Here is a 17,132-nt window from a genome sequence, read left to right as displayed (position 1 = left end):
GAGTTGAAGTAGCCATGGTTTGACCTACAGTGGTATATTCCTCTCTCTGTATCTCTATGTATGATCTATATGCAGTCCCTCCCTCAGCTGCTATATATTCCTTGTCTCTATCACCTCTTGTAGCTCATTCTAGATTTCTTGAATTCCAACTAATGTCAACATGAGACAATATATGAATACAGTGGAGACTCAATACTCGAACGTCTAAATACTCAAACTTTTCAATACTCGAACGCAAAAGTTCAATCTAACACAAAAAAATATCTGATAGTCGAACGTCCACACATGTGGTTGTAAACAAAGGCTCCCTGGGGTCACCCTTCCCCCTCTGCCAGTTGTGACTTGTGCTGCTGCAATCATCAAAATAACATTCTCCTGCGTGTTATCTGCAGTCTTTCATTTGTAAACTTACATTGACACCAAAGGCTTATTAGTGGTGGAATTATCTGGTAATCAAACAGTCACACATTTGGTCGTATACAAAGCTCTGTCATCTCCCTTCTTGCAGCTGCCACTGTACCTTTCTGATACTATATTAATGGTAATACCTGTAATACCAGTAATGCAATAATGCCGGTATACCGGACGCCAGTGTGCATCCCTAGTCCTGCCGTGTCTTGGGAAAAACAACAATCTTCTGCATTCTGTTGGTAGTTTTTCATCTAAAGACTTACGATGGCACCAAAGACAAGAGATGTACCGATACCAAAATTTTGGCCGATTCCGATACCGATACCACCTAATTGAGCCGATACCGATACTACTACTTATAGTGATTACTGCACTGGACACCAGGAGGAGTTGGTGGACGGCGAGCGTTATCAAATGGGAGGCTTTGTTTTGGGGAATGCTGTAAGTCTTTCTGAGAACGTTTGTGAAATAGGAGCAATTCTAGAAGCTTTTTGAAGCCATCTGCAAAGGTAAATTACTCAGTAATTGGAATGAATATCTTCTCAGTCTTCTGATTCTTGTCAGTTATTTCAAATTCTTACTTCTTACTCCTTTAGCGACCATTTGGTCTTGTGCATTTTCATTATTAATCTTATTGACGATATTTTTTGGCGATCAAAAATATTTTTAAAATTATTAAAATTGTAAAACAGACAAAATATTAGCAAAAGAAACTCATTTTGTTGTGTATGTTTCTCTTTAATTAAATCTGACATCCTTTGATATTAATTCATTAGACATTAGTAGACCAATTCAGAAAAATGAGCTTTCACCTAATCTTTTCAATTAAATAGAAAAAGTTTAGTTTATTCTAAATTTCTAGTGTATTGCTATGATCTTAAATAATTAATATGCAACAAATTATACACAATGCACATGATTACAAAACAGAATCGTTACTTTCTTAGTTATGGAATTTTTACATCCTTAGGTTAACACAAGTAACTCAAAAATTAAACTTGCATTAAAATTAATATACATATATAATTCGAGCTTCCACCTATTCCAGTATGATATCTTGGAAAAGGCTAGCACTAGCACTGTTAATTATAAATCAAATAAGAATATGCTGTTATTTACGATAATGCAAAATGCCTAACTATATATATATATATATATATATATATATATATATATATATATATATATATATATATATATATATATATATACAGTAAGGTCCCGGGTTACGTCGGTCTCGAGTTACGTCAAACTCGCACTTACGTCAGTCCACTATAAGGCAATTTAAGATTTAAAAAATTGAAAATTTATAAATCGTAAAGCGGGGTTTATTGTTATTGTTGGCCCAGGCGTCACTAGTGGTTATCCACCACACCGCCCACCTCATGCTTGAATACAATAACACTCCTGCCTCAGTTCCACCACACCATCGCCCCTGGCAAGAGTGTTCCTACATCTGCGTTTGCTGACTATCTTAGTATCTTGCTCAATGGCACCAAAAAGAAAACTCCTGAGTGACAGCAGTGATGCTAAGAAAAGGAAAACCATTACGCTACAAGAAAAAGTGGACATAATTAAAAGACATGAGAAGGGAGGCAGCAGCTGTGTGTAAGGGAGTGAAGAAGAAAATGGGAAGCCCGTTACCATGACAACGGGGAGGTTGACGACCTTGAGGGCTCACGCACCTATCACAACAATAACAACTCCGGAGCCTTCGCCTGGGCCACACGACACTGCAGCTCACTTGCACCGTCTGCGCTTGTCTGCTGATCCCTATTGCCCTTTCCTATTGCATTTCCTGCCCGCTGCCCACGCTTCTACTCCCACCGCACTGCACTCGCTCCCAGCTGTCCGCCCTGGGCGTCACAACATTCGACCTGCCCACCCTCCTGGCGGCCTCAGGCGTCCACCCCTCTGGCAACATGCAGTCCTTCGTTCGGGCCCTAATCAACAACAAAAACAAGCTTGTGTTTCATATTCCTACATACTTGTAAATAATATAACAATATAACCTTTACTTATATAACGCTTCTACTCCTACTGCACTCCACAAAGCTCCCAGCTGTCCGCCCTGGGCGTCACAACATTCGATCTGCCTACCCTCCTGGCGGCCTCAGGCCGCCCTCTCGGCAACCTGCAGTCCTTCGTTCATGGCCCTAATCAATATATTCCTACATAGTTGTAAATAATATACCAATATAACAATATAACCTTTTACTTACCTGAATAACCATAAAAAATTATTGGTTGAAAACTCGATAATATGCTTTAAAAGTACAAAAACTCGAGTTACGTACAAAATCGACTTATGTCATGTTTCAGGAACGTAACTCTGACGTAACTCGGGACTTTACTGTATATATATATATATATATATATATATATATATATATATATATATATATATATATATATATATATATATATATACCAAACCATTTTGTTGGATTCTCAATATCTGAAGTTTAACATTCTTAGATTATAGTTAAAAAACTTTGTGTGGGTGGAGGAGCAGTGTCTGACTGAGAGACAGTGAGAATACGTGGTGACTCATGACCGACCGTGTGACAGGATGCCGGAATTCAGCCTATACGCGTTTCATACACGTCCAATTTAGAGGTTGTGACTTATTACCACAGAAAAAAGTATTCTATGACATACGGTAATCACCACGGAAACTTAATACGCCGTATTATACTAATTTGGTATCATCAATATCTTATACCTATCGAATATATCACTAAGTAGTAAATTCCTTTTAGGTATAGGAAGTATCGTCATAAAATAAGCCGATACCGATACCCAAAAAATGGGCCGATACCGCCAATTCCGATACCAATGCATCAGTACATCTCTACCAAAAACGCTTAATAGCAATGAAAATATGGAATTTAGTGAGAGTGCAAGTGTTAGTGAGCCACTTCCCTCCACTAGTGGATTTACAGGAATCACACCAGGAGAAAAGTTATAACATTTTCATGAATGATGAGTCATCCTCCGGCTACTTCCCTCCTTCTCCCCTCTTCTTCTAAGTTATCCATCACCAGCCTTCACTTATGGTGTGTACAAACAGCCATTTGAAACAAATTAAGTTCGAGTATTGAGTCTCCACTGTGTATATATATATATATATATATATATATATATATATATATATATATATATATATATATATATATATATATATATATATATAGTCTCCACTGTATATATATATATATATATATATATATATATATATATATATATATATATATATATATATATATATATATATATATATAGCACAAAACTTAAGGCAATAAACTCTAAAGGTGACTGCAATCATGCCAACTCAGATAAAGCACCAGGTCTTCTACATCACAATAACATCCTCCCACAAAAGACTTCCTCACCTCATAGTAGTCAGGGTAGAGTGCCTTAGATGGTAGCTTCATGAACACCTCAGACAGCTGGCGTCCCTCACTGTCCCTAAAGTCCCGCACAGCACTGTAGAGGCCCTTGATGTGCTTGGCATTGCTGGCGTACACTGGGAACTTGGGCTTCTTGATCAGCTTGGCTTTGGCCAAGCTCATATCACCCTGGTTTAGCTCCCGGATCTTTTCATTCAATACCTGCAGTGATTGAGTGATGCTAAAGAAATGAGCAACAAAGGAAGAGGGAGTGTGTGTGTTACCTAGATTGCAACTTCAACCAAGCAAGTAACTCATTCTCTGTAATCATCAAACTGTCACTTGTAAAAATGAAAAAATCAATAATGCCCAAAAAATTCAATAAGATTTTTTTTATTTCTTCACATATATGATCTAGTTATAAAAGAAACTGATACTATATGTTTCTTCCTCCAAATAACACTTGAATCATTCACATCACAAGCTTTGGATTTACTCACACACCACCCACCCTAGTACACTATATACATCATATGATGAAAACTGTGTAACTGATTTACATCATATGATGTGAAAGCTCCTTTAAAAACTTGTGACCTATATGGTCCCATACGTCTTGAAATGATGTTTGGCAACTCAACTGAGTCCACAATCCCATTTCATTGCAAATATATGCTTGCGTCTCAAAGTTGTGGTAGAAGAAACTTTTACTTTTACTTTAGGCTAGGTAAAAATAGTGTAGCCCAATATACAAACAACTATAGACAATAAATTTTGTGGAACTCCTACTATTCATTAACATAACGTGCTTTATCAAGACATCCTCCTCCCAACAAAACAACTGTCCATCCATCAACTCACCACCACAACTGACCACCAGCTCACAGAAACACTCACTACTGCTCACCACCTGTCACCTCCATGTGACAAATTGCACAACTTCATTACACCACCACACTTGAACTTACGTATATAATGAATTAACATTTGGTTTTCCCATACTATTCCATGCAGCCTTTCATATCATAACAACAAAAATTAATTTTAAGGAATCTTTCTTTTATATCAATAATTGCACACCACAGGCATGACTGCCAGAACCCTGTGGTGCAGTTTATGGGTTAACTATCCATCAAGAACAGAGCATGCACTCATACAAGCTTACATGTATGCACATGTGCACACACATACACTCTCACACACACAAACAAAAAAAATATGCATTCATTACTATTCTAACTACAAATCTTCCAAATATCCACCACTAACCCAGCCCTGCACACCCACACACCTTCCCCTCCATGCCTGAACCTAGCATTCTCCCAGCACCAATACACCTCTATTATTCTCTCAGCACCTGCATACCTACATGCCTTCCTGTCAACCTCAGGCCACCCTTAAATACAGACGTCCCAGGCCTCACCCGTTCCAGCGTAGTAGCGTCTGTGTGGATGACGGAGCCCTCCTCGTTGTAGCGCTGACAGTTGTGGAACATGAGCTTGAAGTCCGAGATAAGCTCCTCCTCTGTGTTGTATCGCTCGCCCTTAATCTTGCTCTCAATTGTCTCCATGTCTATCGGCTGAGTAATCACCTGTATAATATCACGTTACCTTTTTCTCTCCAATGTTTCTCCTCGCTAAGGGTTCAAGTGAGTAAGGTTAGCAGCAATGACTCAGCAACATTCTCGCCATGACTAGTGTAATGAAGTATATACAAATCTTACACTAATGAAGGTGGCGTTAGTGGGTTATTCAAGCATGCAAGCATATGATGGATGTAAATCTTATAACTTAATTCTTTTTTTAATCTTAAAAGATTAATTTCATAGTAATCAGTAAGCAATTATCCAATCAAAAACTAGTTGTACAGGTAACCAGCTAGTTCATTAACTGGTGCATCATTTCTCTCTTTAATGTGATGGAAAAAAATGCTAGAAAAGATATCTTGGGTAATTCAGTGGTAAAAGAAAGAGAAAACTACCTTTGTTATAGAGATGAGCAATATATCAAACAATTCCATGTGCAATAAAAGGATAATATGACCAAGATCTAAAGCTAAGCGAATGAACTAATAAAATGGAATGAAGTCAAGTATCCCTGTATAACTACAATCATTCTCTCTCTCTCTCTCTCACACACACACACACACACTAGCAAAGCATCAAGACATTCGACTACAAAGGGAGTAAACACATACCTCATAATAATCTGGGTATTCCCTTTTAGCAGGCTTCTCAATGAAGGCCACAATGGGCTGGCGGCCATCCTCTGTCATGTAGTCCATCAAGGTCTTGAAGAGAATCCTGGCTCTGCGCTTAAAGGTCAGGGGACGTGTGGGCCGAGCAAGCCGTCGCCGTCCATGGGAGTGTGACTGGGAGTGGGACTCGTCATCATCACTGTAGCTATCGGAATCCTGCAACAAAGATGGATTAGTGATTTTCCTCCATACTCAAAAATTTAAGTCTGAGTCCTGGAATACAAAGTGGCTGCACAACTTTCCTACATACTTGTAATAACATTCAAATCTGACTTCTCCAACATAAGATGGCTCAGCGACGGTCCTTAGTTATTTTTAGGTCTGCATTATCTAATAAGCATAAACTGATGAGTGTTCCTGATTCATAAATAATAAAAAGGAGTTCCATTATGTAAAGAGAAATGTTGAAAGTAAACAAACCTACTGTATTCCCTCCACAAACAGAACTTCCTCAGCTTACCTCATCATCCATAGCCATAATCTCCTCTGCCTTGTTCTGGATGTACTTCTGCAGCTTGACAGCATCCCTGTAAATCCTGGAGTCAGGCCGATTATACTGCTGAGCATTGTCAAACATAAGGTTGAAGTCCTCCACCATGTCTGGGATATAGCGATACTCCCCCTTCTATAAAGACAGAAAGAGAGAGATTTGTACATCACATCAACATGCTTTTTATGTATTATGGAAATGTTGTATGTAGTTGGTGTATCTATTTATACACCAGGCAAGAAATCCCACACAGGGCAGCCACACACACACACACACACACACACACATCATTCACACTCTTTCACCCATTGGTCAATGGTGAAAAGGGATTGTCTCATGAAACAACCCAACTACACCCTACAATCTTAGGCATTGCATAATTGGCCACACAGTAGTTAAGATAATATCTGTATGGCAGTATTTCACAGCATTGTTTAAAGATATAATATATTCATCTTTCAAAAGATTAATGATATATGTTTATGCTTCCACAAATAAAAAATAGAACCAATTCATTAATCCACTAGGTGATTCGCTACTCCAAAGGATATGACTAGGGAATCAGTGCAGTGGTAAATAAAAATATATATATTATGAGCCAAAATCTTCACATCCCAATAATGGAAACCAGTGAGGAAGAAGTGGAGTGCTCATCATTTTGTGAACACAATATGCAAAGAGAATACAATATCCACTTCTTGGTGTAAACAAGGAATAACAGATTACAGCAGCCAGCACCAGAAGACAAGAGCAGCTTAGGAGATCAGTAAACAGCATGTAATCAAAAGCATCATACTTGTACAATCAAGAGCCTCACTTACCACAATCTTCTTTCGGATCTGTGACATGGATATTGGGTTCTTGATCTCCACATAGTAGTCAGCGTGCCAGCGTCTGTTGGGCAGCCGCTTGAAGGGCTCCACCAGCTGGTAGTTGGGATCTGTGGAACCAAACACAACATTCATCAAGTTCTTTTCACACGTCACGAAGATGCCTATCATTATTGCGTGAAAATGTGAAAAGCTTTTTGAATAAGAATATTCAGACCAAAACTTCCGAGCCTAATTACTCAAACTTTTACATTGAAGTTTCCCCTTTAGTGGGAGGATATGGCTGGCCATCCACTTCAAGGCTGAGGTGGAAGAATACTGCAACCTTCTTTTCTGTATTTACATTCCTACAATGAGACAAAGCATGACATCTTCTCTCAGCTAACCCCTAATAAGGGGAATGTCAGCCTGGTGTATAGAAAGATTTATAGATTAGTAAAGTATGGTACAAAACCCTTATCAGCATATGTAATGCTATGCAAAATAAGACTAGGAATTTCACAAGAAAACCATAAAGTCTAAATAGCAGTGAAGACACACAGGATGCCTGAGCAATGGAAAGGAAAAAATGTTTGTTCAAATAAACCCAAGCAACGGGCAAGCCTTACCACTGGGAGCTGTGAGATTCTTGGCGGCAAGGAAGAGCTGCCACTGTGGATTGTCTGGATCCACATCTTCATCACTCTCCTCATCATCGTGGGTGGTGCCAAGGGGCATCTCTGTGCCCCCACCACCACCCTCCTCCTCTGGCAGTGGCAGCTTTATGCCTTCCTCTAGCTCAGCCATCAGAGCTGACCATGGTCTATTGGAGGCATTCCTCTTGCTCCTGTAGTAGAACACAAAACCTTCAATAACCACTGTGCTAATAAGAGCCACAAAAGGGGCAGTTTCAGCATCACAGTGCCAAAGGATAATACACTGACTCTTCTCTCTTATAAAATGAGGTTAAGAATAAAAACACTTTGCATGTACCTACTACTACATAGTATTTAGTTCAAAAACAAAAAAGAAAGGTGTACTGATATTGTTAAATGCCCCATCTGCTACCACCCACCTGAGGCGTACAGATTTCTTGGCATTGAGGATCTGCATTAGGTCTCCCTTACGTAGCTGCACCAGTTTCTTGAGTGTGCGGGCATCCTTGAAGATGCGTGAGCCAGGCTCATTGAAGGTACAGGCATTGTTGAAGAGGAGGGCAAAGTCATCCTCCAAGTCATCAATGGTTTTGTACTCCTTGGCCTGGATCCTTTGAGCCACCATCTTCAGGTCTAGTGGGTGTTCAATCAACTGGTAATATTCAGGGTATTTCTGGAACAAAATGTTACAATAAAGTGATTATTTCCTCTCAGTAACATACTAAGTTTCTGTTTTAAAAAGTGTTCCTATAAATCTTAGAGAGCTTCATCTGGAAAAGACTCTTGATCTCTACAAAGAAAGACCAACAACTCACATTCTTGGATGGAAGAAGCCTGAAGTCATAATTGTACAGACGGCCTTCTGGGTCCATGGCAGTCATGACAGCCCCAAACAACTCTTCAATGGCATCCTCCATTGTCATGGGATCACTGTCCTCCTCCAGGATCATTGGGGCTGACATGGCGAGGGCCGTTTTGGGAACCCCACGGGTCCTCTGCTGGGAGATGCGCACACAACAATCAATCCAGAGGCCTCTTAAGGGTACAATAGCAAAGCAAGGCAATGTAAGGTGGCAGGCACTACTTTATCAGAAGTTTATGACCCACGACCAGAACTGAGGATTCAGTTACAAAGACAAAATCTAAATTAAAAAGAAATTTAAACCAACTTTTTTTTAGTACCACACAATAAAAGGAAGACTCCTAACAACATCAAACCCACATGACCTTCAGCCTCAACAGAGTGAATGAAGCACAAATCAATGAAATAAGATTAACACCACATAGTTAAGATGAAAATTAAGAAGCTAAGTAAAGCTGAATCTAAGCAGTCTTCATAATACTAACATTTCCATAAAAAAAAAGCAAAGAAATGGATAATGGATGTGCAACTCTTGCAGTGTAAATATTATCAAATCATACCATGAATATCATATAGATCAGCTTGTTGACAATCAAGATTATAATATTCACTATACTCAGTAATCCAATGTTGATAATTCTAGGCAGGCACTTCCATTGCCATCCATAACTGTACATATAAAAGCCAGAGGTATGTTTAGAATCACAAATATGATGATGATATTATGCATTCAGCTCATATCATTAAAAAGAATTAGCATACATATGTTATCCAGTTATTTAAGCTAACAAGTCTTATGAATGGTAGTAGTAGTAGTAGTAGTAGTAGTAGTAGTAGTAGTAGTAGTAGTAGTAGTAGTAGTAGTAGTAGTAAATAAGGTTAAGTCATAGTAACAGTAGCAGCATTAGCAGAAGCAGGAGCAAAAGCAAAGCAGTAGCAGTAGTAGCAGCAGCAACAGTCTTAGGTCTGTACATAAAGTCTTAAAAGTAATGGTTCACTGAAAAAAGCTGGCGAGAGAGACCATTGTGCTGACCCTCTTCCCCTGCCGCTCCTCATCCTCAATCTGCTGCTGTCGGAGCTTCTCCTTGTTGATCTCATCGGGAGCACGTTCCTTGGCTGATAAGAAAATTTCCCACAGCTCACAGGCATCCTTGTACTCGTCTGTTGACTGTGGGAAGCAAAGGGTTTGCTGCTTAAGTCTTTACTATTGCAAATAATAAGTGAAAAATCTGGTTTGATTATCTTACTCTGCCTTTCACATTTAGGAGTAAGTCATTACTTTTAAGATCAATAATATAGTGTCAAGACCTAGTTTACTCTGCACTATTACCCATTGTAACTATTACAACTGTCTGAATCTTGTTTCAGAACTGTCAGTAAATTATGGCTTAAGTATTTCATTCATTTATAAATTGTAAAGATAATATCTTTATACTTGATCTAACATACATATGAATTTAATTTTCCTACAAAGCCTTAATTCATAAATGGTTTATAAAGGCAGTAAAAAAAGGCACCCTCCTTTTAGATTTTTTTGTTTTTTCTCTTTCTCCTACTTTCCTCTTCACAGGGCCTGGCAACCAGCGGATTTTTTTTCTCCAACACTTTGTTTTCCCTTGGCCAGTGCCCTTGTAATGTAAAAAAAAAAAAAAAAAAAAAATATGGACCATAAAAAAAAAAAAGGTTCTTCAGAGACAACAAAATCCAAGCCAGGTTTGGGCAAAAGACACAGCCAAGAAGAGAACCTTGGCATAGTAGAGCTTGGCATTGTCCACAAGGAGCTGCACATCCTTGCAAAACTCTTCCAGCTCATTGTACACATCAGTCTTGATCTTCTGTTGGATCTTGAGCATGTCAATGGGAGACTTAATCACTTCATAATACTGTGGTTCTGTCTTCTTCCTGGGCACCCTCAAGAAGGCCTCACACAGGTAAACCTCCTCATCCTTCTTCTTGTTTCTCAGGGCATCAAAGATGTACTGTATTGTGTCCACCTGCAAGGAGACATAGGGAGTACTATACACTGCTAGAGTGACTACTTTCAATTTCTAAATGGAACAAGTACTGAAAATACAGAATTCATATTGATTACCAATACTATAGGTGATGAATCTGAGGAAAGGAATGACTGGTGGATACTATGGAAGATGACAAAATTAGAGGTGAAGTTTTGCAAAATTAAGAAAAATACCAATAATGACCCATTTAGAATAGATGATTACTGAAGCCAATGAATAACTGATGCTACTGTGAAACGTGATCACAACAGAGAAACAAATAATCTTATAAAAGCTACCTGAAAACAAAGGTAATACCCGGGACCATGGAGTGTGACAGGGAAGCACTGACAAAACCACCACACATAACCACATCCAAGCAAAGACTCACCAGGGTAGTGTCATTCCTCCGCCTTTTGGGTCGCCCTTCAGCCAGCGGAGTGGACACACTGCTGCTGCTGCTGCTGCCCTCCTCCCCATCCGGGCGCTTGCGTTTGGGCACGGCCATTCTGCTGAGGAATCAATCAAGTGAGCGCCATGTACTTCGGTTGAATGGCTGGGAATGAATCACCTCAATATAATCCAGTCTAAGGCTGACTTATGCCTGTTTGTTCATGAGTCCATTATAGCATTCAATTTTATTTGTGTATGATTTCAGGTTCTTCAGTTCTTGAGATTTCTTATAAGAAAAATATTATCTTCTGATTTATGGATTAGTGAGAAATAATCAAGAACAAAAAATATAAAATCCAAAACATTCATAAAAAAATGGAAGAACATAGTCACACAGAAAAATTCTAACAAATTAAATTAGGCAAAAACTTATAGAAAAACGAACAAACATGGGAACTAGGAAAACACAAAAAAGAGGCCGAGTTCTAAATGTACATAAAAGAATAAGACAAATCGGGTGGTGATCACTGAGAATGATACAATTCAAAACACCACTTACTTGTTCCCTTGCTGGGCTGCCATCTGAAAGCAAAAGTGAGGTAAGTATGGGCAAGGCTTCCCTCACACAAACATCACCTCCTAATACAATGCAATGCTGCTCACCACTGACACCATATTGCAATATATGAATGCAAGATATCCACTCATCAAAGCAGTGGATTTCTTTTTAACATTACTTGACTAAAGTGTGAAATATTAGGAAGTTATGATATTCTTCCAGACAATTACTTCCAAAATCCTTAATTCTCGGTTATTTACATTTCATGAGTACATTTATAGACAGGTACTGGAGGAATGGTCACTAGAGTACAACAAGGACCAGATGACAGAGCAGCCAAGTCACCATTCATAGGTGACCTGGTGGCAGAAGTCTTGTTACCTCAACCACCAACTCCCCTCTCATTGCCATACCTATCAGTCATAGCTACCATCCTAACTTTTCGTAAATGCTAACATATTGAAGTAGGTATGAATGTCATCACCATTATGTTCAAAATTACAAGATAGAAGTTCTGTATTATAATAAACACTGGAAGAAATACAACAATATGTCTTATCTATGGGCCATTTTTTGTCACTGCTTGGAACACCACAAAGCATAACATACTTCAAGATATGTGAGTATGATTCTCAGTAAATGTTGCTTTCATCAACTCCAACAAAATAAATGTCCTTCCAGCATCCCCACACCACCACGAGCAACTGAGCTATGTACATGAGCCACAATGCCTTAGAAGCATGCTAGACACATGGCTGACGTCCATGAGACTTTGATAACAACACATCACATGTGCACCTGCTTCCTGTTGACAGCCAGCCTCACTAATCTGCTGCTTGCCCTATACATATACAAGCTTCAACAAGAGATACTACATGTCAAACCTTAACACCTTAATGCCAGTAAACCTAGGATTTTCAAAATATTATGGAAAAAAAAAAAAAAAAAAATCAAAATACACTCCATTTTTTTTTGGGGGGAAGAGGGAGTGTGGTGGTTGATAATAAGTGTTTCTGTTTATCTTCAGATAACTTTTCTTCTGCACCTTTTTCAATAACCTACAGTTTCTTAGGCAGTTTATGTTCAGTACTGCCACTTTTGACAGTTATTTATTTATTTATTTTTTTTACTTACATAGAGCAATGTGGCAATGGTCGACAGCAGCAGGGCATCTTCTTGTAACAGTAAAAGACAACTTTCTAAATTCCATCAAACTTTAGTGAAGCACATTTTAAAGCTGAATCAAACACCACAACCTAGCCTAATCTCAAATCACCATGCAAACCAGCTGGTGTTTGGTCATCAAATGCGACTGGTACCTTAACCATTACCTTACCCAAACACCATGCATACAAGCCATGGCTGACAGTTGTGCGTTCATTGTCTGAAAACTGATAACATCTAAACAATTATTCAGGTTCCCAACTTTGAAACAAAAAGTTCTCCCAGAACATTCCCTTTCTAAGTTAGCAAGGAGTCACTCTTATACATCAGGACCATAATGGACAAAAATGATAGGACTTTTGAGTATTATTCTGAAGACTATATGTTTACAATCCCATTTAACTTGGTAATGCAATAGTCCAGTCCCAAATCAATCAATCAATTCAAGATATATAGCCAATAGTCCTGAATCAATCAATTCAGGATAAACAAAATAAGTCTGTCCTGATACCTTCACGCCACAACCTACCTTGAGTGTGACTGCTGGCGCTGTGCCACTAGGCAATGTTACACACTACAGATTCAAAAACAAACAATCAAACAAGCAATCATGATAAACCAGGTGAGTTCAACAAATCTATCTTCCCGCCACCACCACCACCGCTACTTTGACGCCATAACCTACCTTGATGATGCCTAGTGCTCATGTTTATCTAAGAAATGCAACACTATTACCCCCAAACTGACTAGTCAATCAATCAATCAATCAATCAATGCAAACAAATCAAGTGAGTACAAGTCTACCTTCCCGCCACCACCACCACCACTCCTATCATCACCATTCACCACCTCGACGCAACCACCTACCTTGAGAGTGGCTGCTGCTGCTGCTTCAGGGAGAATGCATAGGCCTACAGCCCCGCCCTGCACAGCGTCATGACACCCGTCGCGGGCCTACAGGCTGCCCTGGGTGTCCTGGCCAAGGTGTCACGCAGGGCGCCACCACACACACTGTCCTGGCGCCACAACACCGCGCAACACAGCCGCTGCTCACTCACTACACTTGCTGCGGCGCTGTTTAAAGAGCTATAGGAGGATACAGACAGACACACAAGCCCGTCTGATGTTGGTGTAGTGGTATTGATGGTGTAGGTGTTGCTGTTCCGCTCCGCCACTGTTCAGCACCAACACTGGGTGGTTGGCTTGCCTCCCTCACCTCCCCTCCTCTGTCCTCTCCACACCGTCGCCGCCGCCGCAGCCACAATGGTTCTCGCCTCTACGTCCCCTTGGCGTCCCTCTTCCTTCGATAATTTTCCTGCGCCTATACTTCCAGCTTGTTTGTGTTTATTTGGGTTTAGTTTCCAATGGCGTGGGTGTTAGGCGGCACGGAAAGCTTCTCATCCATCACCCCCCGCGGGTCAAGAGCCATTCAAGATCAATAGACTTCTTTATGGTCGTGTACAAGGATGGTGACTTAAAACACTGTCCTAGACTTTATATCCCTGCCGCTTCCACTATTCATTTCGTAAATATTTGTTTTTTCCTGCGAAATCACGTTTTTTATTGCACCAATCACATGAGGTTGTTCACTGTTTCCAATAATTTTCAGTCGACCGAGCTTCTAAAATGCGAACGCTTCTCATCAGTAAAACTATAAAATGATACTACAAATTGTTCCAATTGCAATGTATTTTTTTATATTTTTTTATATACTCATATTTGTACAAAATTCTAAACTGATATTTCTCACAGATTTGTGATCTCTATTTTAGGGGGTAACGATTATTTTTCCGACTCCTTAATTCACCTCTCCTTACTTTGGAGATTGGATGATACAGCAGAAATAGGATGAGATATATGCGAAATGTAAGTAACAATTCGTGTTTTAAGAGACTGAGGGAAAATAAGTAAATATCTTGAGAGCGCATTCCTTACAGTTGTCAAGTAAGCTAGAAGGCTGCTGACGCCTTGTGCATTATTACATAGAAAACCAAGCATTAGAAGAGGAAACTAAAGTAAACATAGTCTTTCCCACAGTTTTACGGCCACAGCTGCATCTTCTTTCTTCTCCTCGATCCATATTTCCTAATTTCTTACTTCTCCTCTTCCTATCTACAATGCAAATAACTCAATAACAACAACAACAGCAGCAGCAGCAGCAATAGGAGCATGCAATGACAGGCCCTACCCAGCTTAAGGCTGGTTCACACGTGCACATTTGCGACTGAAAATTTACGTCGGTAGAGTTTCCGACTCATTCCTTCTGGTCGGAAGGTGTCCCACGTAGCGACTGGACAGTAGTTGGCGCCTTGGGGGGAAGTGAATGTAAACAAAGATAGCATGTGCAGTACAGGGTGAAAAGGACAATTACAGAATACAACGAGACCTGGACAGGCTGATAGCATGGGCAGACAGGTGGCAGATGGAGTTTAATTCTAAAAAGTGTCAGGTTATGCATTTAGGTAAAGACAACACAAACTTTAGCTATGAGATGGAGGGATGTTGGCTAAAGGCAGTAGAGGAGGGAAAGGATTTAGGAGTAGTGATAGACAGGACTATGAAAATTTCAAAGCAATGTTTAGAAGCAAGAAATAGGGCAAATAGGATCCTGGGTTTTATAAATAGAAATGTTAGTTATAAAAGTAAGGAAGTGGTGCGTAGCTTATATAATTCCTATGTTAGGCCCCATTTAGAGTATTGCATACAGGCCTGGTCACCCCATTATAGGCAGGATATCAACATGTTAGAAGCAGTTCAGAGAAGAACAACTAGGATGATACCAGCATTAAAGCGCCTGGAGTATAGAGATAGATTAAAGGAATTAAACATGTTTTCATTTGAGAGGAGATGTATAAGAGGGATATGATAGAGTTATTTAAAATGTTCTCAGATACAAACTACATAGATGTGAGATCTTTCTTTACCTTAGAGGAGGGAAGTAGGACTAGAAATCATGGCAGGAAGATTAGAAAGCAAGGCTGCAGGTTAGATATAAGAAAATATTTCTTTAGTCATAGGGTGGTAGACTTCTGGAATGCATTGCCAGAGAGGGTTGTAAATAGCACTAGTTTGACAATGTTTAAAAACAGATTAGATAAGCACTTAAATTTATTAGATTTATAATTATGTATAGCGCTGCATGATAGTTTTTATAAGAAATTTACTATAGTTAAACAAGACATGATCCCCATGTATGGGGATCACAGATTGTAGAGGAATTCGCTGCAGGACTTAGCCCTGTTAATGGGCCAAATATTTAGAATTAGTATATAATGTATTGTGTACTTGTAAGTGTATCTTTAAGTACTGATGACGAGGTCGCTATGCGACTGATACAGAATAACCTAGATGGGCCCTGGTGGCCCTTTGTTATCCTATTATTTATGTTGTTTATTTTATGTTAAACAGCTGCCCGCAAAGATGTCTTCCTACAGTGACGATGCTGAAGCTGTGGTTGCTCTTCTTTTGGCGTACCGGAAGAATCAACAGAAAAGAAAATGCATGTGGATACGCCCCTGGCTAAGTGTAAGGAAGAAAAGGAATGTCTACCACACTAAAGCAACCCACATTTCTCATAAGAAAATTGTTAATCTTAAGAAGACTATGCACAATTGCGATCAAATCAAATCCTGACAAGTCTTCAAAGTTCAATCCTCATCTCCAACAACACCCTGCATTGAGGGAAACAGTTCCTGTAGAGTGGCAGCTATTTCGTCGAACGACGATTTGCAAACTTTTTTTTTTTTTTTTTTTTTTTTACTGTATAATTAATTTCTGAGGTCCCAGATGTGTTCTTTCTCTCTCACCAACTCTAGCATCATCTCTATACCTGGAGACCAAAATTTTCAAAGCTTACTCAGTGACGTCAAGACGTAAATAAAATCGCAAATCGACTAACAAGACCAACATGTTAGTCTTGTTTTGCGACTGGTTTCTCCAGTCGCTGTAGGCACCGATTTCGAGTCGGATCCCTACCGAGGTAAAATTTCAGTCGCAAATTGGCACGTGTGAACCCGCCTTAACTCTACCATCTTCTGTACACCTGGACACCACATTTTCAAAGCTTACTATGTGACGTCACAACGTAAATAAAGTCGCAGATCGACTGAACAAGACCAACATGTTAGTCTTATTTTATGACTG

At 39.5% G+C, this 17,132-nt stretch overlaps 1 protein-coding gene across 15 annotated transcripts in view; it reads right to left on the bottom strand.

The window, feature by feature from the left end:
• The window catches only part of LOC123520042 (protein polybromo-1-like), a 37,184-nt gene extending 22,644 nt beyond the window's left edge, over nt 1-14,540 (bottom strand). For 2 of the 15 annotated variants that reach the window (XM_045281887.1, XM_045281896.1), the window contains exons 1-13: nt 13,857-14,538; nt 11,826-11,848; nt 11,265-11,385; nt 10,622-10,870; nt 9,898-10,044; nt 8,830-9,012; nt 8,434-8,687; nt 7,988-8,205; nt 7,371-7,489; nt 6,520-6,684; nt 6,000-6,215; nt 5,227-5,394; nt 3,807-4,025 (exon numbers count right to left, since the gene is read on the bottom strand). In XM_045281887.1, coding sequence (XP_045137822.1) covers nt 3,807-4,025; nt 5,227-5,394; nt 6,000-6,215; nt 6,520-6,684; nt 7,371-7,489; nt 7,988-8,205; nt 8,434-8,687; nt 8,830-9,012; nt 9,898-10,044; nt 10,622-10,870; nt 11,265-11,385; nt 11,826-11,848 — 2,082 coding nt within the window. In that variant the 5' untranslated portion in view covers nt 13,857-14,538. Of the gene's footprint in view, nt 1-3,806; nt 4,026-5,226; nt 5,395-5,999; nt 6,216-6,519; nt 6,685-7,370; nt 7,490-7,987; nt 8,206-8,433; nt 8,688-8,829; nt 9,013-9,897; nt 10,045-10,621; nt 10,871-11,264; nt 11,386-11,825; nt 11,849-13,856 lie in introns of all 15 variants that reach the window. The other 13 variants (XM_045281886.1, XM_045281897.1, XM_045281888.1 and 10 more) reach the window with 11 other exon arrangements.
• Between the last annotated feature and the right edge of the window lie 2,592 nt (nt 14,541-17,132).

This window comes from Portunus trituberculatus, chromosome 46, assembly GCF_017591435.1.
Source record: "Portunus trituberculatus isolate SZX2019 chromosome 46, ASM1759143v1, whole genome shotgun sequence".
NCBI lineage: Eukaryota > Metazoa > Arthropoda > Malacostraca > Decapoda > Portunidae > Portunus > Portunus trituberculatus.
The sequence above is the reverse complement of the archived record's forward strand: the minus strand, read 5'-3'. Positions and strand labels throughout refer to the sequence as shown.